The sequence below is a fragment of the Colletotrichum aenigma genome (genome assembly GCF_013390185.1).
Source record: "Colletotrichum aenigma strain Cg56 chromosome Unknown KSG_Cg56_contig02, whole genome shotgun sequence".
Lineage (NCBI taxonomy): Eukaryota > Fungi > Ascomycota > Sordariomycetes > Glomerellales > Glomerellaceae > Colletotrichum > Colletotrichum aenigma.
Window position 1 is genome coordinate 3117000 of NW_023500908.1, and position 27334 is coordinate 3144333.

A 27334-nucleotide genomic window follows, 5' to 3' on the forward strand; every position below is an offset into this window, starting at 1 on the left:
TCACCAACTTCACAGTGTTCGACTTGCACGCTTTTTTGGGCCTTTTTTGGAGCCACAGCATTTAAACATCACCGACCATCGAATCCTCAACTCTTACGAAACTTGCTATCACTAGCCGAAGCTTGTCGTCAGCTCGAACTGCGGATCGTTCCTCACCATGCGAGTCGCTAGCATCTTCTCGGCGGTGCTGCTTGGCACAGCCGCTGCGCTCGCACCTATTGAAATCCTCGGCAACAAGTTCTTCGACGAGAAGGGCAGACAATGGTTCATGAAAGGTACGTGCCAACCGTTCGTCTCTGTCACTTGACTCGTTTCTATGCCCTCTGCCGTCTCCGCCTCAATTCGTCGTCCTCGTTTACAGAACGTTGCAAGCTGACGCCATCTGCAGGCATTGCCTACCAACTGAGGCCAGGTTAGCCCAGCTCAACCCTTTGCACACTTACACAGCATCCCCTCTAACATGAAGCTTGTTCAGATGATCCGCTCGTCGACACCGAGCAATGCACCCGCGACGCGGACCTCATGAAGACGCTGGGCACCAATGCTATTCGTATATACCATGTCGACCCCGATGCTAACCACGACGGCTGCATGGCTGCTTTCGACAAGGCTGGCATCTACACCCTCATCGACCTCGACACTTTTGACTCTTACATTCTTCCGGTAAGTTTGACCCCAACGCAGCCAAGAGCTCCCTTGCTGACGCGTCTTGTAGAATACTCCCTACTGGAACGAGACACAGTTCAATGCGTACGCCAAAGTCATGGACGTCTTTGAGAAATATGACAACGTCCTCGGCTTCTTCGTTGGCAATGAGATCATTGCGCTTAACAACCAGTCTCAGGTTGCCCCTTTCATGAAGGCTGCTGCACGCGATATGAAGGCCTACCGCGACAAGAAGGGTTATCGCAAGATTCCCGTTGGCTACTCTGCGGCCGACATCGCTGAGTTGCGACCCATGCTGCAGGACTACCTCACCTGCGGTGGCAAGCCAGAGGACAACATTGACTTCTTCGGACTCAACTCGTACGAGTGGTGCGACCCCAACACCTACAACACATCCGGTTACGCAAACCTCCAGGCCATGGCTGAGCAGTTCCCCGTCCCCATCTTCTTCACTGAGACGGGATGTATCACTGGCGATGGCCCGCGGACTTGGGACGACCAAGATGCCATCTTCAGTCAGCCCATGGTTGATGACTGGAGCGGAGCAATGGTCTACGAATGGATCTATGAGGAGAACCGCTACGGTATCGTGTCTTATGGCCCTGAAGTCTCCAAGACGATTACCACCGGCGATGTTTACGACGGTTTCACCCGCAAAGGCACTCCGATTCCTCGCTCTCCAGAGTTCCAGAATCTCCAGTCCAAGTGGGCTACGATCACACCCAACGGTGTCATGAAGTCCGACTACAACCCAAGCAGCGTCTCTACCCGAGAATGTCCCAAGGCCACCGGTGGTTGGCTTGTCGACGGCAATGTCGCCCTGCCTAGTCTTGGGGAGACTTTCAAGGGCAGTTACTCTTCGACGCCAACAGCGGAGCCTGGTGCAAGCACATCCGCTTCTGGCTCTGCAGCGCCGACTGAATCTGCAAAGTCCTCAGCCCCCGAGAGGCCTTCAGGTTCCGGCACCAAACAGATCGCCGGCATGGCAATCGGTCTTGTCGGTGTGATGATCTTTTTCACCGTGTGGATGTAACCTGCGCACGGAAATCACTTTCTCTACTTGTACACTTTGAACATACACTTTCACGACGGACGGAATCACGGCTGATACCCACTTGGCGAAGACACGATACCTTTCACTTTTCTTTCTACGGCACGGCATTTGCATACGGCGTTGTTGTTCTGGCAGGCACACAGGTGGAGCCTTATGTCGATTTGTACACACAAGTTGGTGCGGCGAAGGAGCCACACTATGTGCTGGTGCCCTGAACACGATTTGGTTGGAGTATTGCTTCGGATGCTTTCTGTTCTGCATGGATTGCGAGCAGGTTTAATGACCGTTTAATATGACCGTTTAATCGATAATACCCGGGTGGAAAAAAAGAGATACCCAGGCGTTGTTTACGAGAATACATAGACAATGACGGAGTTGGCTTTAAGCTCTTTCAATCGATCCGGTCTACACGTACGATCGTTGCCCCTTCCCATCTTGTGACTTTGTGCAAGGAAGTACCGGTAGTCTCGTCCTCCTTCTTTTTGTAACACGTTAGGGGAAGGGAGGAGCCCGGCTCGTATCTACGAAGGACTCCCATTCGGCGATCTCGATGATGAATACCTGACTTTGGGTCCGCGCTTGCCTTAGCATCAGCCATCGCCGACTCAACATCATCTTTTGGAGTATAGGTTGATACTTCAAGCAGACGGAGCGGGTTTGACTTGGTCCTAGATTACAACAGCTGTCCGCAACGGATTCGAGGATGTGTAAATTCGTCGCTCGTCGATTCAACGTCACCTTTCGAAATATGCTTTGATGCATCAAGAAGAAATAGTAGGGGAGGTAGGAGCGGGCAAAACTCATTCACAGCAGGGGCTATCCACGACGCTTCCCAAGATGAATATTTCGTTCTGGATCCTAGGTAGCTTGCCTTTGGTAGTTACCACCGTCAACTCAAGAGAACCTTCCGAAGTGCTTTCTGAAGCTCCATGTCGAACCAGAAGGAGCGCTCGGCTCATTTGCAGAAGGCGACCATCGACGATGCTTCCGACGATAATTACCTAATTCTGGGTCGTCGATCCGTCGTCAACAATATCGCCGTTTGATTTGTTTGGATCATACCCTATTGCTGTCGATTTTTCCAGCTGCCACCTCTTCCCGCGTTTCAATCTCGCTGCATCGAAATGGACGACAATACTCCTGACCCTGAAAAGCACATAAGAAGACGAGTACACAGGGCTTGGCTCAAAGGCTTCGCCAACGGCATTTGTGTTACCGCCGCGACATCCTGCGTCGTCCTCGTTTCATGGGGGCCAATCGAGAATCACATAAAAAAGCACCGTACTCAAGACAAGGCCGCACCTGCACCCGATACGAACTTGTCGAGTACTCCTACTCCTTTCAACAACACTATTTCAACAAATGAGACGTCCATTAGCATCCAGGCGACACCTCGACCGCTTCTCATGAGCATCAGCAACGCTGGTTCTGATTATGGATGCATGTGCGAGGCCGGCGTCGGGGACGGCGATGTTTTCATCTCCGCGGGGGCATCTGAAGAGTGGACAGGAAACAACGTGTCGCCATGGGTTGCAGCTTGGGTCGCGTGGCAAATCATCGAAAATGCTTAAGAGACCGAGGGATCAAGCAGTCATAGGGCAGTGATTGGCATGAATCGACGATATGGGTTGGGGGAAACATTGGGAGTTGAGGGACGAGAAAGGTCCTGGTGGTGCAATAGAGACAGTGGCCATGGCAGCAACGCTGCTTTCAAGGTCATTCTTAGGATGTATGCTTACTTGGAATAAGGAAGGCTTCTCGGAAGGTGGATGTTCCATCACGGAAACGATTGTTCACTCAATGCCGGCGTACTAAGCCCTCTTGATATGAGGTATAACGGAACGGCTGTTGGAAGAACAGTCCGACCTTTCTTAGTTTATGATCTCCTGCATCTTGGTGGCCTGTCTTATGTCAACCCGTTCCGGGCTCTGGCTAGAGATGATGATTCTAGGCAGCTGAATGGTCATCGACAAGCTCTGGCAGCTCGACATGAGGGGTTGCTCAGCGTAAGCTGCAACAAGACATGGGAGCTGATTGCCTAAGTGGGACGGTGTTGTCGTCGTCGTAGTTGTTCTTGTATGCCGTTGGCCTGCCGGGGTGAGCATTGCGTGTGACAGGCAGGGGGGATGATGGGAAACGGCAGAAGGGGGCTGAGTGAGATCCATGGTCTCTGGAGCCAGTCGCAACCCAAGAAAGAGGTTTGACGGATTGCTTTTTTTGTAAGAGGGGATCGCCGCGGGTGGCATTCACGTCAAGACGCCTGTCATCATGCTAACAGTGTGGGCACGGACATATCTGAGATCCAATGGGGGTGTGCAGTCGATTGTGTCAAGGTGCCATCGTAGGAGATGTCGATGGTTGAGTATGCCTTGGGGCATACATGGTGGTGTTATGACAGACTGATAATGCGAGTTTCTTCTGGGTGTGTATCATGATGGCTTCCCCGCTCGGCATCTTGCCCACGAGATGGACACGACACTGCACATGACGATCTTGATGAAAACGACGTTTCCGTTTTTCTGCTGGCAGGCGGCATAACGTCGCCTTCAGATCTGCCTGCTGTCACGGATCGGGTCGATCTTAACGTTTTCGAATTGTTCGACACCCAGAAGGCATCCAGAAACACAGGCCAGCCGCGTTTTCCGTCGTTCATCTTCATGCGAGCAAAGTATGCCCACTCGTGCACATAAAGTGGTGACTTATACCAGTTCTTAATTGCTGCAGTCTGTCATTGACAGCTGATCGCGCGCGGGAAGATGGGAAGCACACTAGAACGAAAATGCCCGAACGACGGGCCTTTCTGTCAGAATGCTAATGCCGCGCTATTCGAGACTTGGACGTGGCAATATTGGTGATATTTGACGTTCGGTATTGACGCTGGGTGGGCAGGTTTCATGTTTTGCTTGGCCGGGGAACGTTGTCGGCCTTCGGTGCCATTGTCAGCGGGGACCAGGGGGGTTTGGGGAGCCAGAGCCAAAGAATGCAGTGCAGCGCAGGTCGTAGAAAATGGGTCGTGTACTATATCTCGAGGGAAGAAGGTTTTGAACATGAGGCGACCCGATTTTCGTCGTTCCTTTCGGGTGCCGAGAGATGACAAAAACAGGAAATCTGGACCAACTTTGACTTTTGGGCTGACTTGACGTGACGGAATCTTGTCCTATTCTCGGTAACCTTATAGGGTGTGGATTATAGGACGAAGAAAGATTGGATTGGACGGGTGCCGCTAATCAAGAAAGGCAGTTTTGATGGTGTTGTTGTCATCGAATTCGAAGCCGGCTCATCAGAGTCTGAGCGCATCGTTGAATCTCCAGATTTTCTACTTGACGAGACGCACTGGCGATCTGATCACCAGACTGGGACTGCACCCACAGTCCCCCAAACCCTAGATGACCCCGGCTTTGTTTCCTTCGTCTTGTCTTTTCTTTTTCCTTTCTCGGATCCCCTTCTCTCCCTCGGTGCGACTGAGCCGGATCGTTTGCCCTAAAAATACGTAACTGGAGAACCCCGAGTCTGAGCTGCGTTGAGTCGAGGACTTGGCAACAGACAACAAGTACACACCACCGGCGAAGAAGACGAATACTACAAAGCGAGAACGAGGGGGAAACCCTCCAAGGAATGGGTTTAGAAAATTCTGGGGCCCGTCACAAAAAAGTCTCTCAGTAGCAACATAAACTCCTCAAGCCATCCACATCAACTGACACTCTGATCTTATACCTTGGCCGGATGCTGTTATACATATATGCAGCACAAGTCATGGGCGATGCCAGCGGACACACGCAAGTCAGTCCGTCGATCAATCTGTGGACGTCAGCCGCATTTCGACTGCTTTAAGTGGTGTGCCTCACAGAAACCTGCATCGATATGCAAGTCTGCAGCAGCATGAATATGCAGAAACCAGGCGTCCCGTCGTTGCATTTGTGGCTTGCGGCACAGCAGGACATTCACACTTTGCTCGTCAGACATGACTGACTGTAAGTGTATTGTGAACGTCTTACAAGTTGTACCGACCAGAGTGCAGCCCGCAATTGGAATCATAATCACAAATCACCTGGGCCAGTGCCCGGGTGCGGCTTACCTGAAAACAGACCGACTCTTTCTACCGGACGGGATCCCCCCAAACCGAACCGGCCTCACCCCGGCAGGCGCACCGCAGCGAGGACTACGAGATACAGGATGAACGTTCTGAAACGCGACTCGATGCCGCGCCGTGGAGCCAATCGGTGTGTGCCGTTGGCTGCCCCAGCTCTCCACGTCCTCTCCGTGACCTGACCCCGTCTCTTCTCAACTCTTCCAACCTCACCATCTGCACTCTGCACGTTCCCTTGAAACAAGGCCAGCAGCCCGTTCACGTCATGTGGGCTCCGGCTCTGCTGTCCCCAATCAACGCCCACCCGCAACGCTCTGGCACCTCACCATCGTCCGGAACTGCCCCGTCGGTTTGTCCTGTCCTGTCTCGTGTCGCTGGCTGTCTCTTTCGTCGTACTTGCACACCCTCCCGCACGCTTCTGGCAGATCCGGACAGGCAGAAGCGTAGCCACGAGAGAGGCCGTCACGCAGGTACCAGGCACACCCGCGCGACAATCCGTGGAACCGCTGTCATGGGTCTCTGACCAGGTCCATCCAGGCTGACGCAACAAACGCAGGACATGCCACGCCAAATGACAGTACGTGTGGGAGGGTTGGAGCATCGTCGTCCCTCACTTTTCCTATTCGGGTTTGTTCGTTTTGATACTCTACTAGGCTAGAGAACGAATCACGGTCCGAGGCAGCGAGTGCTTGCTTCGTCGTGAAGCGAGGGCGAAAAAGCAAACTTGGTAGATCACTCCGTGCGTCTCACCTCCACACTCTTCACATCTCGTCATCGGCGCGCCAGACCGAGCCTATAATGACCTATACCACGGCTTACTCGCGCCTTGCCCCGGCAGACGAGCGTCCCGGGCTGGGCCTGCCACCGTGATCTGTTGCCCTTTTTCTCGTCGTCCCGTGTTTTTCATACAAGTCCATCCTGGACATACGGAGTTACCCCCGCCCCAGCCGCCGATACGCGAGAAAATCATGAGGGAGAAGCGAAAGAGAGAGGGACACAGAGCCCCGCCCTTGCCGGACGCCGCATCCAGGGTGCCTGTCCGTCCCTCTTTTTGGATTGATATTATACCTGGCCAACTTGATAAGACGGCATCGCAGCAGCAGGACGGGTCACAAGCAAGGCGTTCCTGCAGCATCTCATACCGGGGAGGGGCCAACACACGCACGCAAGAAACCCGGCCGCCATCGCCGCGTGGTTCCGTTGCATCGATGGTCCGGCCTCCTCTCTATCTCCCTCTCCCCATGTCATTCCCTGGGGCGCAGAGCCAGCAGTTCTACCCTCACGGCTGATACGTCGGACGAAGCTGAGGCAGACAGGGCAGACGCGGGCTGGGAGTCCTGTGGGTGCGGGAATGACGGGTGCGCATGTAGCGGTCTGCGGCTACCGTACCTCAGTTTTTGTGCTTATATGTAGCGTCGCAGTCGCGCACGCGCATCTGCGGCGCACATCTCGAAGCTAGTGTTTTGTTCTGCTGGAACCCTGGATCTGTTTCTCGACGTCTTGTACAAAGACCGGGCCACCGCCCACCCACACCGATTCGGAATATCTGGGTGTCAGTGGAAGGACAAACATTTTCCTGCATCGGACCAGCGGTTCGACTTGTCCTCAGCACGACTGCATATGCAAACGCATCCACTCTCACACAGCTTGAGGCTGGAGGCTCGACAGAGTGAGGCCGCACAAGGACGGCCGAGATGTCGCTCAGGTTCTACAAGACGCCCGGCGCCGAGCGGCCGTGGCGTCCGCCGGTCATGGACGAGGACTGCCGGCGGTACCGTCGTCGAACGAGGCGAAGCAACAAGTGGATTCCGCCCCGGCTGGCTTTTGAGGAGATTATCAGGAACAACACGGCATCGGTGAGCTTCAAGCAGACAAGTGTGCTGGAGTTTACGGCACCTCACTAACATGATCACCAGCCATGCTCACTGAACGACTTGATGGATTACCTTGTCTACGTCGAGCAAGATGCCGAGCCCCTTCAGTTCTTTCTTTGGTACTGCAGCTATGTTCAGACATGGACCACTCTCTCACCTGAAGAACGTGCTCTCGCACCACGCTGGGATCCGTACCGGGGCAAGAAGCTCACTTCGAAGGAGAGAAGGGCGAAGAACTCGAGCAAAGTCAGCAATATTCTGGAGATTCTCGACGAGGAGAGCAACCAGACGAATGTCGGCGCGGATGGAAAGAGTCCGATTGGGAAGCACAACCGCAACGCATCGGCCGCGACGAACTTTTCTCATCCAAGAGCGACTTATATGAAGGGGGATGAGAAGGAAGCGGAGGAGACGATATCGGGGGCTGGTAAGATTCCATTCACTGCTCACGGCGGGATTCTCGTGAGATGTTCTCTTGATCTTTCATGAAGCTAACGTACCTCAGCCTCACCATCATCTCAACCCTTCCGTTCCGACATCACCACCATCGTAAATCACTACATCAACCCCAACGCCCCACGGCGTCTGAACCTAACAAAAGACGACCGCACATCCGTGTTGACAGCAACAGCCTCTACAACACACCCCTCTGCTTTACTGCTCGCATTCGAAAAGGCCGAGGCCCTTCTCCGCGGCAAGCTGCACCCAAACTTCATCCGCCACAACATCTCCAATACCAACCCAATGGCAACACATCTTCTCCGCGGCGTTGGTTTCTTTCTCTTCATCCTCGGGCTGGGTCTCGACATTGCATTCATTCTTTCATCTATTTCACGGTACTACCGTCTCTTATCCGCGCCCTTAATATTCTCCGGCCTGGCGGTACTGGTAGCTGCGTTAGACGGCGTGTCACTATCCCTCCACCTATCACATCGACGACACGTCCGGCCATGGGAGGTGCCAGACCTGGAATCCGGAACCGGGGCCGACAAGCGGCACCGCCGGGCCGCTACATCGGAAAGCGTCTCGGGGGCTGTGGACCCGCTGCGCAAACCTACACTACAGACTTTTGGCCCTGAGAACGTCTTCTTGAACGAAGAATGGGTCGCCACGTACGAGCAGCGGTCCTTGTTTCGAAAAGTGTTTGAGCGGAGCATAGTGAGCAAGAACAAGCATTTGCGCATCCTGCAAGACGGCGTTGTTGCCGGAGCGGCGCTGTGGGCTGGGTTAGCTACCGTCGCTCTTGGTGTCGGATCGGTTTTTATACCCTCGTATAATCTTTTTTGAGCTGTTTCGAGGAGCGTTTTATGAGATCATGACAGTCTTTTCTGGGATACGGATAGAGAATTACAAAAGCGTACACGCAGGCGGGCATTGGGATCTGGCAAGGGTTGATGGATGCATTGGCTATAATGGAGGAGACGTCCTGAGTCACAGTAAATAAGACAACATACAATCTAAGTGTGTTACTTTTCGACCAAATATGAGGTGATGGTTCAGAAGTTGATGAACGCGGCTAGAAGTAGGACACGATGATCTTCTTGAAAGTATTCTCGATGGACGAAGTCAACCTCGTGCCGTAAACATTGACTGAAGTTATGATCTTGTGAAAACTACATCCGCCACAGTGTGAACGAGACGAGAATCGAGACGACTCTGATTCAAGCGGCCGTATACTAACAAGAGCGACGCTGAAGAGAAACCATGCTGTATGATGCCTCTTGAGGGTGGTTATGAACTGAAAATATGGAACTCTTTGAGATTGATGGACCTCACGATCCTGAAGCTGCTAATGCTTACGCCTGGCTTCTATGACGTATTCTGGTGCTTAAACTGTAATTTATATTTGCCTGCAAGTGTATACGCGACGCTGTATGTTCCGTGGCGTAGAGCTGAAAATGTGTCTGAAGTGCCATGTCTACACTCAAAAGTTGAACAACAGAACATAAAGTCAACAGAGTTGACATCGTCAACGTTCCGTAGCTCCACTTTCACAAATCCAAGACACAACTAGGTAGTGGGAAACAATGGGGGCACGGAGCTTTGTTCCATGAGACGCCGCCGTTCAGCGCGGGGTTGCCACAAATGGACGCTGGTTTCGCCTTATCGCAACGCTCCGGCAGTAACCTTCCGCTTATCGGACCCTGTCACCCCTCCAAGTCCGCGCCCTGCAGCAACCCCAAGCTAAATAATTGTAGCTCCCCCGGAGCCGACTTTAATCTAATCGATTGCGGTGACTCAGATACAAACCACGAAATCACCCGTCTTACAAGTCACCAACACAAAATCAGCCTCAGTAGCGGCCCGGAACAGAATGTCGGGACCTGTACGTCTTCCGTCTTTCCCAATTGACCCCGCCGCGTGCCTCTGACGGCCTCACTGACCAAACAATGTCCACCCAGCGTGCAGTCGTCCCGTCCCTCGAGACGGTCAGGTCCGTCCTGTCCGCCCCCGCCGGCAACAAGAAGCCCACCCTCGTCCCCGTATACCGCCAGATCTCCTCCGACCTGATCACGCCCTCCGCCGCCTACCTGAAGGTCTCCGCCGCCCACAAGGACTCCGACTACTCCTTCCTCTTCGAGAGCGCCGCCACAGAGCGGGTCGGCCGCTACAGCTTCGTCGGCGCCGGTCCCAGGAAAGTCCTCGCCACAGGGCCCGGATACGGTCCAGAATGTGATCCCCTACCGGCTCTCGAGGCTGAGCTGGCGAGCCACGTCGTTGCGCATGTGCCGGGCCTGCAGCTGCCGCCCATGGCGGGCGGTGCCGTCGGCTACGTCGGGTATGACTGCGTCCGCTACTTTGAGCCCAAGACGGCGCGGCCGATGAAGGACGTTTTGAAGATCCCCGAGAGTCTGTTCATGCTTTTCGACACCATTGTGGCGTTTGATAGGTTCTACGGCGTGATCAAGGTCATCACATATCTGAACGTCCCGGAGGACCTCTCGCAGCTGGAGGCGGAATACCAAAAGGCGACACAGACGATCGACGAGCTCATCGCCGTGCTCAACGCCCCGGAGATCCCCCTGCCGGAGCAGCAGCCGATCGAGCTGGGCCAGGAGTACACCTCCAACGTCGGCCAGAAGGGGTACGAGGCGCACGTCACGGCGCTGAAGAAGCACATCGTCAAGGGCGACATCATCCAGGCGGTGCCCTCGCAGCGCTTCGCCCGCCCGACGTCGCTGCACCCTTTCAACATCTACCGCCACCTGCGCACGGTGAACCCGTCGCCGTACCTGTTCTACGTCAACTGCAAGGACTTCCAGATCGTCGGCGCGTCGCCGGAGCTGCTCGTCAAGTCGGAGGGCGGGCGGGTCATCACGCACCCGATCGCGGGCACGGTGAAGCGGGGCAAGACGCCCGAGGAGGACCAGCGGCTGGCGGACGAGCTGCGTAGCTCGCTGAAGGACCGCGCGGAGCACGTCATGCTGGTCGACCTGGCGCGCAACGACGTCAACCGCGTGGGCGACCCGTACACGGTGCGCGTGGACCACCTTATGGTCGTGGAGAAGTTCAGCCACGTGCAGCACCTGGTGTCGCAGGTCTCGGGCGTGTTGAGGCCGGACCAGACGAGGTTCGATGCCTTCCGCAGCATCTTCCCTGCCGGCACAGTGTCGGGCGCGCCCAAGGTCAAGGCGATGGAGCTGATTGCCGAGCTGGAGCAGGAGAAGAGAGGCATCTATGCTGGTGCGGTGGGGTACTTTGGCTATGGTGGCCTCGATGAGAAGGGCGAGGAGGTCGAGGGTGCTATGGATACTTGCATTGCGCTGCGGACGATGCTTGTGAAGGACGGTGTTGCGTATCTGCAAGCCGGTGAGTTGACCCCTATTCGCGATGAGGAGAAACATTGAAGCTGATTTTGGCGATAGGTGGTGGTATTGTGTTTGACTCAGATGAGTAAGTGACCTGCCCGTTATACTTGTGAAGACTTGTACTGACGTTTTCATAGGTACGATGAGTGGATGGAAACGATGAACAAGCTTGGCGCAAACATGCAATGCGTAACGACAGCGGAACAGCTGTATTACGAGCAACAGCAGGCTGCGAGTAAACAATGATAGACGGAAATAGAAATTTTGTTTCGGCGGCGTTCACATGATGTTTTGTTCCTGACATTTATGAAATATGGGTTGGTGATTCGTGAGGCGTATGTTCATGAAGATGAGGTCGATCGTTGTCCTTGCAATCTCCGACGCAGCATAGAATATCTGATCTCATTGTGTGATATTCCGACATCGTGAGACCAAAATTTGTGATGTGGTCACTGAGCATGGCCAAGAGCACTTGACTTGGTTTCCAGTTCTCATGGCCACAACGATGAGCAACTCGCCATCTATCCACAGATGTCGTTTCTTGGGTATCAAACTTGTGCTCTTTTTCATTTGGCACTTTATCGTGTCTTCTTCAGAGACCTTCTCTTAAACATCCGCATGGCGTATAAGAAGAGTTTAGCTCTCAACAGACAGAGCCTTCACTCCAACAAGCTTCGCCCCCTTACCCTTGCCCTCTGTCGTGACAAGCCAATACTCCGTCCTCACTCCGCCCTTGGGCACCACATAAACCCTCACGTCGTTGCCCTTGCCCGCCTTGCGCACCGCCTCGATGATGTCCTTGTAGTCGCCGTTTGCGTCCCAGTCGACCGGGTCCTGAAGCTCGACGTCGGCATTCTCGGGATCGGGGTGCTGGATAAGCTGAGCGAACTCGACTGCATCCCGCCACATTAGCAGAGCTCCTCCCCAAACGCGAACACAGCATGATACCAACCTTCATCAGGCAGTCCCTTGCCGCCCTCATCCCATGCCAGCGCAACGCCGACAAACGACTCGTCCGCATCAGACACATACACCTTATCCTCCTTCAACACATCCTGAATCGCCTTGGGCACCTCCGCACCCTCGTCCTGCGCCTTGAACTCGCCCTTCTTGGTAGCCGCAGGCTTTGCGTAGCCCTCGTTGGGATCCTGGTTAGCCTTGTCCAGGAAGGCAGCGTAATCCGCGTCGGACATCTTGAGGTACTGTGTCGTCGTAGCGAAGCTTCGTGTGACCGGCCGAGAGAGGTGCGATCGAGCTCTGATCGCGTTGTTCGTTTGTGAGATGGGGCGAGATGCTCTGCGGTAGAGATTTCTGGCAAGTGATCGAGATAGCGTAGTCGCGTTCATTCGAAAGGATGGCGGGTTGAGGAGGGGAGCTGTGGTTATAAGCAGGAGGGGTCGTGGTCGCGGCTGGTTCGTGGGAGCATGCACGGTATGGTTGGGTAGTTCTGGGAATGACGCAACGCGCCGGCTAGCCACGCCTCACGCCGCTGCGAGTGGTCGGACCGGGGTACCCCACCATGCGGTGGTTGCCGGGTGCGCCACAATGAGTCTAAATAAAGAGGAAAAAAGAAAATGCAAAAATGCAGGGATGACGAGACGAGCGCCACAAGCGCACAGGAAAATATGCGCCGTAAAATCCGAAAAGTTCATCGAAAAGTTGGCAAAATTCGTCAATTGCGCAAATTTGAGCAAGAGTCTCTACGAACACATGCGAATGGGATGGTCATCTAGGTATCATTCATTGGTTTGACTTTTTGATTCCGGCACTCATTTTAAACCTCTTTTGAGGTGTCCCAAACCATCCGAATAGTAACGTGAAGAACCCTCGACACCTATGCCATGACCATGATACAATGAAAGTGAATCGTTCCCCGCTTAAGCGGTAGCAAGGTCCTTCTTGAGAGTACCCTGGTACTGCTTCTTCTCCGCCGGCGTCTGGAAAGCACCGTGTCCGAACTCGGACGAGGTGTCGATCCACTTGAGGTCGATCTTCTCGAGGGCCTTGCGGGAAGTGTGAGTCCACATGGACTTGCGGAGGGTGACGACACGCTTCTTGGGGCCGGGGATGGAGCCCTTGACCATGACGAAGTCGTTCTTGACCTCACCGTAGCGGACGAAGCCACCGAGGCTGAGAAGATGTTAGCAGTTGCGCGCAGCTGAACAGATGGTGGGGAAACATACGGAGTGATGGTCTTCTTGGTGACGTCGAGCTCAGTGGCAGCGTTGTCGTCGGCGGTGCCCTTGCCGATTCTGTAAACCTTGTGGTTGACAGAGGTACGGTGGTGGTATCCGTCCTGACCGGCACGGGCGACGGTCCACTGGACGTGGGAAGGATGCCAAGCACCGATACAAGCGACCTTGCGGAGACCCTTGTGAGTCTTGCGAGGAAGCTTCTTGGTGCCCCAACGAGAAGTGACACCGTTGAATCCCTTGCCCTTGGTGACGGCAATGACGTCGATAACCTCGTCCTTCTCGAAGACGGTGTCGATCTCGACGGGCTTCTCGAAGAGGCCGTAGCCGAAGTCGACCTTCTCGGGAACGGAGCCACCGTTGATCTGGATCTCCATGAGGTGGGCCTTCTTCTGCTTGAGGGGAGTCTTGCGGATCTGAGTGTGGGCGAGGACACGGACGACGGTGCAGTACTTCTTGATGCGCTCAATCTCGCGGGTAATGTTGGCGCCGGAGGACTCGGTGTGCTGCTTGGCGTACTTGGTGAAGGCCTTCTTCTTGGACTTGTACCAGTTCTTGTAGAAGCGGCGGCGGAGCTCATCGGACAAGTGCTCGGCCCAGACGGTGGTGAGAGAGCGAAGACCGCGGGGAGTCTCGATGTAGCCCACAAGACCAACAACGATCACCTGTAAGATGTTAGCCATAGGCACAAAGCCAAGCGGGCTGCGTTGCTAGTACAGGGGGGGTATCAATGATGGAGACGGCCTCAACCACCTCCTTCTTGTTGGCCTTGGCGCCGGGACGGTCGAGGTCGCGAACGATCGTGGTCATGCCGGCCTTATATCCCATAGTAGCTGTGAGATGGCATGATTTGCGAGCATCGTCCTTGGGGAAGCTGTAGAGAGACGATGATGTTAGCTTTGAGGTCATCGTGAGGCAAAATTTTGGGAAAATCCAGGAAAATCCCGAGAACTTCAGAAGCGCAACAAAACGACGAGAAAGAAAGGGAGCACGAATCTTGACTTTTCCGCGATGCCTGGCAGCACGCTTGCGCGGGAGGTAGGCCAACGAACCGTGGCGAGGAGCCTCGTACTTGCTGTGAAGAATTAGCCGTTGTTCTTGTCGATGTTCGCGTAGTTCGAGGGCGATTGGGAAGCGAATCGGGAGAATGAATCGAGAGGAATTGGGAAGCTCTACCGGTGAGACATTTTGGCGTCCTGTGAATTGGCGGGGTTAGTAGGACGAAAATGCGATTGTCGACGGTCGAAAAAGGTGTCGGAGAGGTTGATGTGAGGCTTTTCGCGAGAGGCCCTGCGTAGGTGGGGATGGGAGGATGGGAAGATTCCTGACGAGAAGGGCAAGCCCTTATCGATAAGTCAGGTGCCTCCTTCCCGAAAAAAAAAATCCTGCTTCTCATCTGGTCCGTGCAAATGCACTGGAGCGGCCCAGATCACGTGCTGTTCCGGCTGTCTCCACTTTCTGCCGCCGTCTTAGAATCTTAGTTTCATCGTGTCAGATGTGATTCCATTGCTGCTGGTGTCTCTATCGTCGTCTCCATTGTCTTCGTCGTCTGCCGTCGTCCAGTTGGTCCTGACAACTAACCTAGAATCCAGGCATCTATGATATTCCTGCCTTCTTTACTTTCGCCGTTACTCTTGCTGTCCTTGTTACTGTCGTCTCTCGTTGTCGTTGTAGCCGCTTCTGTCACTATCGTAGTCGTCTTCGTCCGTCATCGTTGTATTGTACATCTGATCTCGAACTTCACGTATCAGATTCTCTTCCTATTTCACTTACTTCCGCCGTTTCCCTTGTCACTGCCGCTACTGTCCCCGTCGTCGTTGTCGCTGTCGTCCTCGTCTTCCGGTGTCTCTCCCGGGTCCGTCGAAGCAACAGCCCGTTCCTCTTAGCTATCCCTAATGTTCGAATATCTGATGCGAACAACTCCGAAAGACTGTTATTCTGTCAGCGGCTGTCTCTTCTCGATAAGTCGGCGCCGGGCATCCTACAGGAGTGAAGAGCGCCGCAGTTGAATTTCCCTACCTTTCTGGCCCAGGAGTATCATGTGGCTCCTTCTGTTTCTGTCTTCTGGTATCTGAGAGTACAAAACGCAACAAACCCGGGAACATCGTCGGCTCGCGAGTAAATTTCTCTCCTCGACGACTTCTTTCTCTCAACTATTCCTTCTCATATTCACGGAATGCAATTGATACCCTCCCCCGGGAAGACTGCTAGCCTATTAGTTCCGCAAGTCTACGCCGACATCCACTCTTGAAATAGACGAAGTTCTGGAGGCAACGCCAGCTTCCGAGTGGTTTTCTCTATATTAACTTCGTGCCGGCAGCATCTCTACATCCCAGCAAGGCACGGCATAGCCCATGTCATCTCCGTCTCTCAACCCAAGCCCCTGATCGGCCAACACCCCGCTGGAAACCAGATTTCTCGGCCTTGGGTAGATGAAATGGCCATCGAAAGGTTGGCGGGAGTTGGTAGACGGTGATCGGTCCGTGTAAGTGGAAGATGGAGTTGTGTGTAGCGAGCCAACGTTAGCGACCGACTTCGCGAACTGCTTTGAGGACTACGATGCAGATCTGATCAATGGATAAACGCTTTCACACCTGCCTCCCGGCGATCCTAGGTCCATCCTCTCCTCCCAGCAAAGGGATAAGTGACGTCAGGGGATTTCGACATCGCAACCCACGACGTGACATGCAACGTAGGATTGAAGACCAATAAACGATGCGTACCTCGAAGAACGGCCAACACAGACTCGATGCAGAAAACGACTTGAAGCATTCCCAGAAGTCATGAAGAAAGGAACATCTGAAAACCTTGCAAGATCTGGTCGAGAAGGATATGGCGCCGTTACAGGACAGGCAACTCGAAGAACCCAGCCTCCCTACATTACTCGCAAGTGGACTCAATGTGGCCATGGTATTTCTCTCGCTCATTCACCGACGGGGAATCAAGGTTGTCTCTCGGTAAGGAAACATATCATCACGTCTACCTGAAGCTGGTAGAACGTTTGGAAAAGCTACCAGCTGAAGATTGCATTAGGAGACATTTATGTGAATGCGCTATGGTAACTGCATTCTCTGCAGCTCTGCCGTCGTCTGTGCTGCCTTCTCTGCCGTCGTCGTCTCTGCCGTCGTCGTCTCTGCCGTCGTCATATCCCATACTCAAGTATCCTTTGAACCTAGCACAATTGAATTAGGTCTCCATAGACTCCTGAAGATCGCTACAGAGGTGGCTGTAGAGACTTATATCTACAAGCTTCTTTTAGAGCGCACCCAAAGCCGTCCTCTTCAAAGGCCCAAGTCCATTGAGATAGATGAGACCTCCAGTCTGCCTGCCTATTCTGGAGCAGTTCTCTACACTTTCGAGCCCCAACCAGTTCCTTTGAGGCCCCCAAGACCCTGGGAATTCATTTCACTGCAGCATCTTGGACCGGGCACTCTCTCCTGCCTTGTCGTTGTTCTCACACATCACAGAATTCTCACCTCACATTCACTGCAGCAGTTTCTGCTCACCTCACCTCAGGAGCTGAAGCCCGGCCTCACCTTCTACACCTCCCACCTCAGGCAGCACCAAATTGAGCCTTTAAAAACCCTGCCCTCCTTTGAACTTTTCCATCCCCCCCTCTCTCTCATCCCACTCGTCAAAAAGCTTTCTCTCCTCTCCCATCCCAATATTTCTTCTTCAACATCACCTGGAAAGGGAAGACATCACAATATTCATCTCCCCTAGAGGCAAAGGAAGCCTACATTTACCTCTACACCTTCTAGCACATTCGACTTTCGACCACCTTCCCCTTCTCCTACTTTCCTAACCATACTTTCCTCTTCGAAGCACCATCTAGGAAGGCCACCACAGCGAGCACCTCACGATGGCGCCTGTAATGTCGGTACCCCAGGGCCACTCCTTCCCGAACGGCCAGGTTATTCGTCCTGAGGAAATGCGAGCGGTCACAGTCAACAGGGACACCGAAGTCATCATGAAGGACCAGAAGGGCAACCGTATCGAGGTCGGCGTCGACAAGGGCCTGATCGGTTACTTAATGTGCGACGCCCCGGAAATGGAGGGCTACGTCCTCTGCCAGCTGATGAACAACAACGGCGACTTCAGACAGGTGAGTTTTGCGGACTTTTGGCCTTAGTCAAGTTGTCACTTTGTGACCAAAAATGCTGACAGCTGCGCAGTTGCCATTCGCAAGGCAGACGTCGATGTTGGACAGCTCCACGGACTAAGAGTCGAGGAGGCTCATGGACAGAAACATGGCTGGATTTGTTACCACATCACCTGCGAAGGACGCGAGATGTCAGTCTTCCGCACTCGTTCGCGCGTATCACAAGCTGGAGGCCGTCGCATTTTAAAGGTCACGGTGCCAGTCACTGGAGACACGAGCTGGAGTCTGAGCTACTCTCTCGACCAGTTGAACCCAGCGCCCCCGATCGACACACCTCTAGTCTTGTCCATTCAATCCATGGACGACTGCAAGCCGCATGCCACCCCTTGGTACCGAGGTCCTCAACACGGCGCTTGGGACAACTCTGACGAGCTTCACTCCTTTGCTGTCACCGCCGCATGGCACGAGGAGACGACCAGCAAGTGGGTTTCGGTCAGTGTCCAGAACAGCGAGACGTTCTTCCGGCGCAATATCCAGCTACCAACCGACCATTACCACAGAAATGTGGGAGGAGACATCAGCTACAACGATTCATGGATTATGGCGACGAGAATGCTCCAATTCTTCACAACCGTCGCTACCAGAGCCCTCCTCCTTTCCTTGCGCGCTCACTCAACGTCGATGTCAAGGACGTCGTCTGGAACCACATGGAGCAGACCGTCCACTTCGTTCCCCGAACCAAGTACAACAATGCTGAGTCACCCAAGAGAGTCACGTTCTTGCAGAATTGGAACGCCCTCCAGCAGACTTGGCCGAACCTCATGATCGGACCCAAGCCCGAGGGTTTCGAGTGGAAGTGCGCCGTCTGCAGTGCCCTTGCGACATCGAGACTGCCTACTGGCAACAAGCGAATCCTGTGCCAGCCGATTACAGCAGGCGAGATAGAGCCCGACGAGATAGTCGGCTTGGGAGCTACTGCAGAACAAATCGCTTCATGGTCTTGTCAAATTTGCTGGACCGCTTATCGCCGACCTTGTGTCTGGATCAACAAGGACATCTTCACGAAGACCAGGAAGTCTACGGAAGGATCCTCCTACGTGTACACGTTGCCCAACTACCCGGGTCTTGTGCCAGTGTTCCCGAGTCAACTTCAGGCAGTGGAGCATCCCCCTACTCTCCCGGAGTACGATATTTACCATCTGAAGGGCGAGCTTGACACGAACGAGGATGGTGCTGAGGACGATGTTGTGGATGAGTTTGCTGTCGTGGGTTAAGACTTGGGATTGAGCCAAGATGCCTTCGACTTCAGAGGGACAGAAAGTGGGATATGAAAGGAGGGACTTTCAAAATGGCGGGATTGGGGCCTTACACGTCTTACACGGCAAGGTAGGGCATTCGGATACATGGGACTTCATCATTATCGGAGATCAAGCGACAACGCACACGCTTGGCATTTGCAGTATGATCAGCCATCCAGATTGTTTTCAAACGGCTTTCAGATCATCGATCACACAAGGACAAAACTAGGAGGAACTAATTAGGGCTTATGGATGAAACAAAGAAAGGGCAGCAGAGAGCCTCAGACCTGTCATCAGGTAATTTTCGTAGATAGCAAAAAAACCAGTAGATAGCACTTCTGTGTGCAGGCCGCAGGGCTACCTTTGACAGTGAAGATGCATGCTGAAATTGGAATGCGCGAGGATTGGTGTTGCTATCCTGCATGATTGTTGTGGCATGAAGTCGAGCTTCCAGTTCTGTTGACTTCAGCGATACCGGGAGCAGCGAGGTGAAATATTCAATGACCTCGCATCATCGAGTCCAAGAAAAATTGCCTGTGATTCAAGGTTGACCTATGCCATTCTATACGTACATGGGGCGAAAAGGCAAATCTAGTATGTGGAAATAAACCTAGTGAAAGGGGACTAAACAGACGTTGCGTAGACGTTCCCACGGGTCATCTCCGCGGTTGCGGCAGATCTCCAAACGTTCCTAGAGAGAAGAAGGTCTATGTTCCCACATTGTTGTGGCTGTGGCAGACCTCCCAACTTCCCTGGCGAGAAAACGGTCTATGTGCTAACAGATAATCTCGACCACTCCAAGGGAGGGGGCAGAATTCAAGGCAGCTCTATCTCGTGGCCTTCTTGACGCCTCGCTTCCCTCGAGGCTGGTGTCGGTAGCTTCACAGTGTATCAGGGGTCTGGAATACAATTTGTATAGGCAGGGGGAAAAGAGGGCGGACGCTGTCAACGCAATATGTTGATGTGAGTTCGACACAACCAACGCCATTCTTGCTGTGTTACCTTAATAGGTGATGTTAGAAGACACAGAACAAATTCCTTCGTGGACTTGTCAGATTTGCTGGATTGCTCATCTCGAGCTTTACGTTTGATGTGGCTGGTATTTGTAGACTTGGCTGAGCAGATTGCTTCGTAGACTTGTTGGATATGCTGAACCGCATATTGTTGACCTTGCGTCTGGACCAACAAGGACGTCTATAGCTGCCGAAGTCATCTTTTGGCGTCTCTCGCGTCCGTCGTTGTTCATTGTTTATCGCCTACGAAGTTGCAAGTTTGTTGATGACCAGCCATGGGGCCCGAGCCGGGACTTCCTCGACTTCCTGAGACTCACCTGGAAAGGGAAGACATTACAATAGCAACCTAATCTAGAGGCAGAAGGCTTTGTCTTTATATCTTCGAATATTCATAACAGCTCTAGGTAAGATTCCCTCCTCCCAGCCCAGGGGTCTCGTCAGGCTCTGTCTATGGTAGCTTATCTGTGAACATACATGTGCTATGTGGCATTTCAAGGGATTACCTATGAAACTCACGGCGCTGCGCAATGCTGAAACCGTGGCCATCGTTTTTGTTACTGCTCGAAAAGCCCGCCTCAGGGGCGGCAGAGGCGTCGAGAAGGCCACGGCGATGTCACAGTTGCTGTCCTCCATCGCCGTCGTCTAGCGTCTCCCGAGTCCGGCGTTTATCGAATCCCAATTCTTGTCTGTTTCGAATCGCAACTTGAATTCACCAGGAACCAGGCCACCAGAGTGCTTCGGTTTATCCACAACCGTCGGTACAACCGTGAGCTCGCACTGGACCATGGCAGCCAGGATGATTCTTTCCATCCGCAGCCAAGAAAGTAGAACCATCCGCAAGGCCGACTTTACGGATGTTTGTGCTCATATCGACCTCGCCGTTGGTAGCCCCTTACTGCGCTAAAAGCAATAGATCGACATTTTCTGTCCTTCGCGAATCACAGGATAGCTGTTCCATTGGTGACGCTGGGGCTCCTCGACTCGAGGTCTGTGAAGCTGGCCTCCATCGACATCTGACTTACCTATCCATACATTGCGTTAACGGCGTCTGCCCTTTTCTTCTGTCGCTGATACACATCGAATTCCAGACCCCTGATTCAGTACACTGCCAAGCTACCGACGCTTCAGAAGTCCGCTTCAAGGGAAGCGGAGGCGTCAACAAGGTGCTGGACTTCTCATGTTCGGACCAAAACCGGATTGGTTTCTCTTGCAGGGCCCCTACTATTTCTTGGCTATGAGGCTTTTATGTTGATGAAATTTCCAGCCCACCCAGCATGGGGCTGGGGAGAAGCAGTCAAAGCACATTGCACCTCCGTCTGTACCCGTGGCCTCCTTGACACCTCTGCTGCTCTTGACGCGGGCTTCTTGTGCAGTCGAGGTACAATATACAGTGAGGTACAGAAATGAAAAGGAGACCAAGCTTCTTGGACAGTAACAGGAGCCATGGCCGCGGTGTCCGCATTGCGCAGCACCGTGATTCCCATGAGCAATGCTAAACAGTACATACATACACGTTTACCAATATTCAGTTTCCAGAAACATGTTTAGATGGGGACTAAGATTCTTTTCATGAGCCACCTAATTGCCCAGCCACACCAGTTTGCTCCTCAACGAAAGGTCCTCTCGAGCCAGCGCGCATTTGAGAACAAAATGGTATACATGGAAAGAGAACACAATGTGCAGAAACAAAGAAAACAAGTAAGTCATACTGCTATTTATCCATTATGTCGATTCAATCTTGGGGGTGGGCCCCATCATGCCGTTGATGCTTGCGCTTGTTGGTGTCTTGGTCTCTCCTGACGACGGAGCGGGGCCCGAGCCGTTGGTCGTGGCCACGGCGGCCTTCTTCTCGTCCTCACCGCTGTCATCATAGTCCTCGTCGACGTCCATCTTGCGAGCCGCGCGTTCCGGCTCGCTGGGCTGAGGCGGGCGAGGCGCGGGAGTGTGCTCCATGGGCGCTCTCTCCTCAGCAGGGTACTCCTTGACACCCGGGGCGGGTCCGGAGGGAGGTCCGGACGGGCCGTTCTGGGCGCCACCATCATGGAGAATGTTCTGCATCGGCGCAGCGGCCGACTGCATGGGCGGGAGGTGGTTAGAGGGCATGGGGTGGCTCGGCTGGTGGTGCGCAGCCTCCGACGGGTGGTAGCCGTCGTTGGCGTTGCGCTGCTCCTCGCCCCTACGGATGTCATCCGCCCTCCTTTGGTCATCAGCCCTGCGCTGGTCCTCGGCGCGACGTTGGTCCTCAAAGCGGCGAGCCTCCGATGAGTTGCGACGGTACGGGTCGCGAGAGCCGGGAGGGGTAGACGGACGTCTAGGACGAACGTCGTCCAGTCTGGCGCGGTTCTCGTCATTGGCAGGCCGCTTGTGAGCAGAGTCCTCTTCCCACTCGCGCATGCGCTTGGGTCCAACGGAAGCCGGGCGATCATGCTCGCTGCGGGCGGCAGAGTCCGCAGGGATCGCGCCCGGAGGAGGCGGAGGCGGGTGTGCCGCCTCCATGGGACCGGGTGTGGGGCCGTCAGGGTGATGTCCGTAAGGCGGAGGTGGGGGCGCCTGGTGTTGAGGGTACGCAGACTTGGGGGACGGCATGCGGTTGTCGTGCATGGGTCTCTCACCGGGGCGGGGGCTGTTGGTGCCGCGGAACTGAGAAGGCGGGCCCGGAGGGATGTTCGGCGGGCCGGTCTGCATGGGAGGCATCTGAGCAGACGACGGCTGAGAGTAGTTGGGGTTGGGAATACGAGGCGCCGAGGTGGGAGGGGCTTGGTGGGCCTGCTGAGACTGCTGCGGCGGGCCCGACTGGTAGTGTGAGGGAGGAGGAGGGGTCGGGCCCCGGCGAATCGACTCGGGGTAGGGCGGGCGACCGCCGTGCTGCTGCTGCTGCTGCTCCTGCCTCGGGCTGGGCTGGCGCGGCATGGGAGGCGCGGGGCCGCGGAATGGCTCACCGCGCTGCTCGTAAGGGTTTGGGGGCTGCGGAGGGGGGTTGATATCCGCGAGTCTGCCCCAACCATTAGGGCCGGGACCGTTGGGTCCGGGAGGCGGAGGCGGCTGCTGTCCTTGCTGCTGGCCTCCGCTGGGAGCAGAGCTTCCCCACTGAGGAGCCGGGGGACCGACTTGGTAGGCCTGCGGGTGAACGTCGGCCGGCTGAGGGGCGGAAGGGGGCTGGCCACCGTTGGCGCCGCCGTTCCTGAGCAACTGGAGTCGCGCCTTGATGTGAGGGTTCTGGGGGTCCAGCTCGGCAGCGCGCTGGTACGCATCCAGAGCGTCACTAATTTGGTTGTTGCAGGACTCGTACAGAGTACCCAAGTCGTACCACACCTCAGAGATGAAGGGGTTGAGGCGGATGGCGCGAGAGTAGGCGTCAAGAGCATCACGGTATTGGTTGATCTGGTAGTAGAGAACACCGATAGAGCACCAGAACGTGGGGTTGCGCCCATCACGATAGACGGCTTGTTGGTACGCCTCATACGCCTTGGGGTACTTTTGCTGGGACATGTAGCACCGACCGAGCAGGTACCAACTTTGCGCGTCGCCCTGGTCAGCAGCGACAGACTTCTCCAAGAACTCAATGGCGCGCTCTTGGCTCTGGAAGCTGCTGCTCTGCTGGTGGTGAAGCCAGCCGAGCTGTTGCAGGACCTTTGCGTGACTGGGATCGCGCTCGAGGACCCGCTGGTAGGCAGCCTTGGCGCTATCATACTGTGGAGGTCAGTAAAAGCTTTCATCGGCCTGGAATCGAAGGACTTACGTCTTTCTGCTGTTCGTGGACGTGTCCAATCTGGAACCAGATGTCCTCCTCGGTCAGGGGAGGCGGCGGGGAGTTGACAATGTACTTGAAGCACTCCAAACTCTGACCAAACTTCTGCTGCTGCTTATATATTATACCGAGACGAAAGTAGATTTCGTTTGCCTTCTCGAAGTCGGGCTGCATCTGCATGACTTGGGAGAAGGCCTCCTCGGCGTGCTCGAGAGAGCCATATCGGTCGTAGAGAATACCAATGCCATACCACAACTTGGGCTCCTGGATCAAAGTTAGCACGAGTTACTTCAAGACTTATGTAGCGCAACATACCCTGGGGCTCCTCAAGTTGACGAGAGCAGACTGGTAGGCAGCGTAAGCTTGCTGCAGATCGTCCATCATAAGGTAGCAGTGGCCTATGAATTGTTAGCGTCGCCATCGGATGAGGTTCGGTCGCGCGCGTCACATACCTAGACTGCCCCATGCTTCACCATTGGTGTTGTCGATCTTAAGGATCGCCTGCAAGTAGTCGACGGCCTTGTTGAACTCCTCGCGTGTGCGCAGGATCAAGCTGATGGCGTTCATAGCAGCTACGGATTGCGGGTTCGCCTGCAACGCACGATCGTAGGCCTTCATGGCCTCGTCGAGGTTGCCGAGCAGCTCAGCGAAGCTACCTGTAGTCAATTGTCAGCGAGGGTGATGCGCGTCAATTGTCGCGAGTTACCTACCAATCTGCATCCAAACGGCCTCGTTCATGAGGAGAATCTGGCGCGACGGCGCATAGTTCTGGCCATGCTGCAGGCTCGGGGGCGGAGGAGGCCCAGGAGGGCCATGCTGCTGAGCCTGCATGGCCATCGTCGGGGAGGGATGGTGGTTGGCCATTCTATCTAGGGGAGGAGGAAAGTTGACTTGCGCGGCCAGCTGCGGGTCTGCCTCAATGGGTTGATTGCCTGCCTGTTGACCGCGCAAAGGCGACGATGTGGCAGGAACCAGAAGTTGAGGGTTACGGAGAAACCAAGAAATTAACTTTTAACCAAAGATGGAAACCGCTACGAATACCCGAGGTTCGCGTCACCGAAGAGGCGGGAAGTTGAAAGGGGTTGTCGCGATGGTCCGACCAGATTGTGGTGGTTGTGGATGGCGACCCGTCAACCTGGGGGCTGGGGGGTGAAAGTTAGAAGCAACGACACGATGAAGCTGCTGAATCAAACAAAAATAAACGGGATGCGGTTTACGAAAGGGATGCAAGGCCCTTTGATGAATCGCAATGATGAGTTGGGAAAAGGAAGGGATACGAGACCCGAAGGCGATCGATCGAAGCGGCCCCGATACAGCTCTGTGGGAAGTTGGGGATGGGGGAAGAAAACGAGAAGGGGAAGTTGGGAGGCTGCGAGAGGTTCCTAAGGTAGGTTCCATCATTCTGTGCCAAACTCACCTTACCCACGAGTGAACGGGCAGCAAGGAGGGAGTACGTACCGGGGGACGTACCCTTTGTTCCTTCCGTTCCTTTCTCCCACTAAATGCACGCCACGGGTCTCTTTTCCCAGCGAAACGATACGACGGGGCGTGTGGCACGCTTTTTTATTTAGCTGGGGGTGCCAGATGTGGGGAGGGGGGGCCAGGAGAGGGGGGAGCTAAGGTCGCCGTCGCGGCAGCGGTAGCGGTACGTACCCTGAACCATCTCATCTAAAAGCCTCCAGGCTTTTTACAGCTAGTTCGAGCTTAGCACGCACTCTCTTACCTTACCTTTGCCTTTTTTACCTTCCCTCACTACGGATACGCAGTACGTACCCTTTTCTGGGCTGGCTTGCTTGCTTGACCTGACCTGGCCTGACCTCCCGTCACTTGCGGATATCTTGGCTGGAGCCGAAGTGCCACGCCCTCGGCCGTCACCCTCGCTCCGTTGGACCTGGGACCATCATCTCACCCACGCGCACCGCAGCGCAGCGCATCGCGCAGCCGCCTCAGAGTCGCGCGCCCACCGCCCGGGGGCAGATACGCCTACGGATACACTACCTTACCCCCCTCCCACGCCGACCCAGGCCAGGCACGGCACCCAGGTGCAGATTCATGGAGGCGGGCGGCGGGCACTCCCACTGAAGGCAATTCGCCTCCCCTCACCCATCCCGCCCAAGGCGCCCGCTGGGAGGGGACCGACGGACCCATGGCCCATGTGTGTGCTTGGCTGGCTCCTCCTGCTGCTCCGAAATGGGTTGCGAAAGGGCAAGGATTTACAACAACAGAGTGCCTTGGCTGATGGAGACCACGACCTCACTTGCGGAAACCTGCGGTTAGGGAGATGGGGATTGTGGATGAGCCTCTGGGAGGCTAGCGGAACACGCACTGCAGACGGGTCTCCATCTTCTTTGATTGCTTTGCCGGCCTGCGTTGCGCATCGCATCGCTGGCGAGTCGAGGCCCGTCGTCGTCGGGGGCGCGTCTGTTTCTCTCGCCCTCTTTCTCTCAGCCTCCTCCCCTCTGCAGGCTATCCGTCACCAGCACCGCCGCTGTGAACCTTCCGCCCTGTCAGTCGCCAAATGCGTGATTGCTACCTTGTCTTACGCCGCCGCGGGACCTCTCCATTCATTTATTTATTTCGTGTTGCTGCTGAAAGTGGGCCCCCGAAGCTTCTTTTCCCCTTGTCGCAGGTTGCTGGTTCCCCCAGCAAGTCTCCAGAGAGAATCTCGCTCATCACCCGCACTTGCGAGTCGTGCATCGCGAATCTGGTGATTAATCCGACAATGTCCGAGGAGGTGCTGGATAAAAAAGCGGCCGTCAACCGTTTTAGTCGAAGCAGCGCAGCAGGATGTCGCGCAACGTGATGCAGCCTCAGTCTTGGCTTCGCGATCCTCGATTTGCCTTGTTCTCGGCGGCGGCCCCTTCAACTTGCTGACGTCCAGTTGCAACGTGCGCATGTCCATATCGATTAAGCGGTGGCGCACGTTGTGATAGCTGACGGACCCGGCGCGATAAAATAGGGGACGACGTTGCCAGTACGCCCAGACAAAGCACATGATGAATGATCTACGAGGGAATGCTTTCTTGGCCAGCACCCAGACGCGGGCATTTCCATCCATCCTCAGCCGGTTTGAAACAAAAAGAACAGCCGTGTCGCATCGCATCGCATCGCGTCGCCATGCCAGTCTCCTGGTTTCCGCGGCGGAAACTCACCGAGGGTATGGGTCACGATTCTAACAGAGACATGCCTTAGGCAGATCTCGTGTGCCTGAGATGACTGAAGAACGGCACCCACGGCACGGGACAGATACAGACAATGGAACAGCGGTAGCATCATCGCGGCCAATGCGGCGAGATGGGCAGAGAGTGCCCTTTTTTCTCAGCGTCAGTGGCCGATGCAAGATAACCGCCTCTTTCGTGATACAGCCATGTCAGGTGACTGAAAATCTTTCCGAATTGCATCGATCTGTCAGATCTGGAATGTGCAAATTGCCAGAGAATTATGCTCCGAACTAGATACCCTCTGTATCCAAATCCGAACGTGCTGTCGAC

General features: G+C 54.7%; 7 protein-coding genes across 7 annotated transcripts; 4 read left to right on the forward strand and 3 right to left on the reverse strand.

Moving 5' to 3' along the window:
* Positions 1-157: 157 nt before the first annotated feature.
* gas2 (1,3-beta-glucanosyltransferase gas2) lies at positions 158-1699 on the forward strand (the record flags this gene model as incomplete). The annotated part of the gene is made up of 4 exons (XM_037318146.1): positions 158-275; positions 389-412; positions 476-663; positions 716-1699. The coding sequence occupies 4 exons, from the start codon at positions 158-160 to the stop codon at positions 1697-1699; spliced, it is 1314 nt and encodes a 437-aa protein (XP_037182948.1).
* Positions 1700-7501: 5802 nt separating this feature from the next.
* Positions 7502-8968, forward strand: CGCA056_v002890 (uncharacterized protein; the record flags this gene model as incomplete). Its single annotated transcript, XM_037318147.1, has 3 exons — positions 7502-7663; positions 7724-8108; positions 8187-8968. 3 exons carry the CDS (start codon positions 7502-7504, stop codon positions 8966-8968), a joined length of 1329 nt encoding a protein of 442 aa, XP_037183929.1.
* A 1103-nt stretch (positions 8969-10071) lies between these two features.
* TRP2 (Anthranilate synthase component 1) lies at positions 10072-11736 on the forward strand (the record flags this gene model as incomplete). Its single annotated transcript, XM_037318148.1, has 3 exons — positions 10072-11491; positions 11548-11575; positions 11628-11736. 3 exons carry the CDS (start codon positions 10072-10074, stop codon positions 11734-11736), a joined length of 1557 nt encoding a protein of 518 aa, XP_037183893.1.
* Positions 11737-12126: 390 nt separating this feature from the next.
* CGCA056_v002892 (uncharacterized protein) lies at positions 12127-12683 on the reverse strand (the record flags this gene model as incomplete). The annotated part of the gene is made up of 2 exons (XM_037318149.1): positions 12127-12383; positions 12443-12683. The coding sequence occupies 2 exons, from the start codon at positions 12681-12683 to the stop codon at positions 12127-12129; spliced, it is 498 nt and encodes a 165-aa protein (XP_037183927.1).
* A 684-nt stretch (positions 12684-13367) lies between these two features.
* rpl-3 (60S ribosomal protein L3) lies at positions 13368-14591 on the reverse strand (the record flags this gene model as incomplete). Its single annotated transcript, XM_037318150.1, has 3 exons — positions 13368-13620; positions 13674-14347; positions 14400-14591. The coding sequence occupies 3 exons, from the start codon at positions 14589-14591 to the stop codon at positions 13368-13370; spliced, it is 1119 nt and encodes a 372-aa protein (XP_037183928.1).
* A 3651-nt stretch (positions 14592-18242) lies between these two features.
* Positions 18243-19058, forward strand: CGCA056_v002894 (uncharacterized protein; the record flags this gene model as incomplete). Its single annotated transcript, XM_037318151.1, has 1 exon — positions 18243-19058. The coding sequence occupies one exon, from the start codon at positions 18243-18245 to the stop codon at positions 19056-19058; it is 816 nt and encodes a 271-aa protein (XP_037183896.1).
* A 2759-nt stretch (positions 19059-21817) lies between these two features.
* On the reverse strand, positions 21818-24680 carry ssn6 (General transcriptional corepressor ssn6; the record flags this gene model as incomplete). Its single annotated transcript, XM_037318152.1, has 5 exons — positions 21818-23785; positions 23835-24107; positions 24159-24241; positions 24296-24499; positions 24554-24680. 5 exons carry the CDS (start codon positions 24678-24680, stop codon positions 21818-21820), a joined length of 2655 nt encoding a protein of 884 aa, XP_037183934.1.
* Between the last annotated feature and the right edge of the window lie 2654 nt (positions 24681-27334).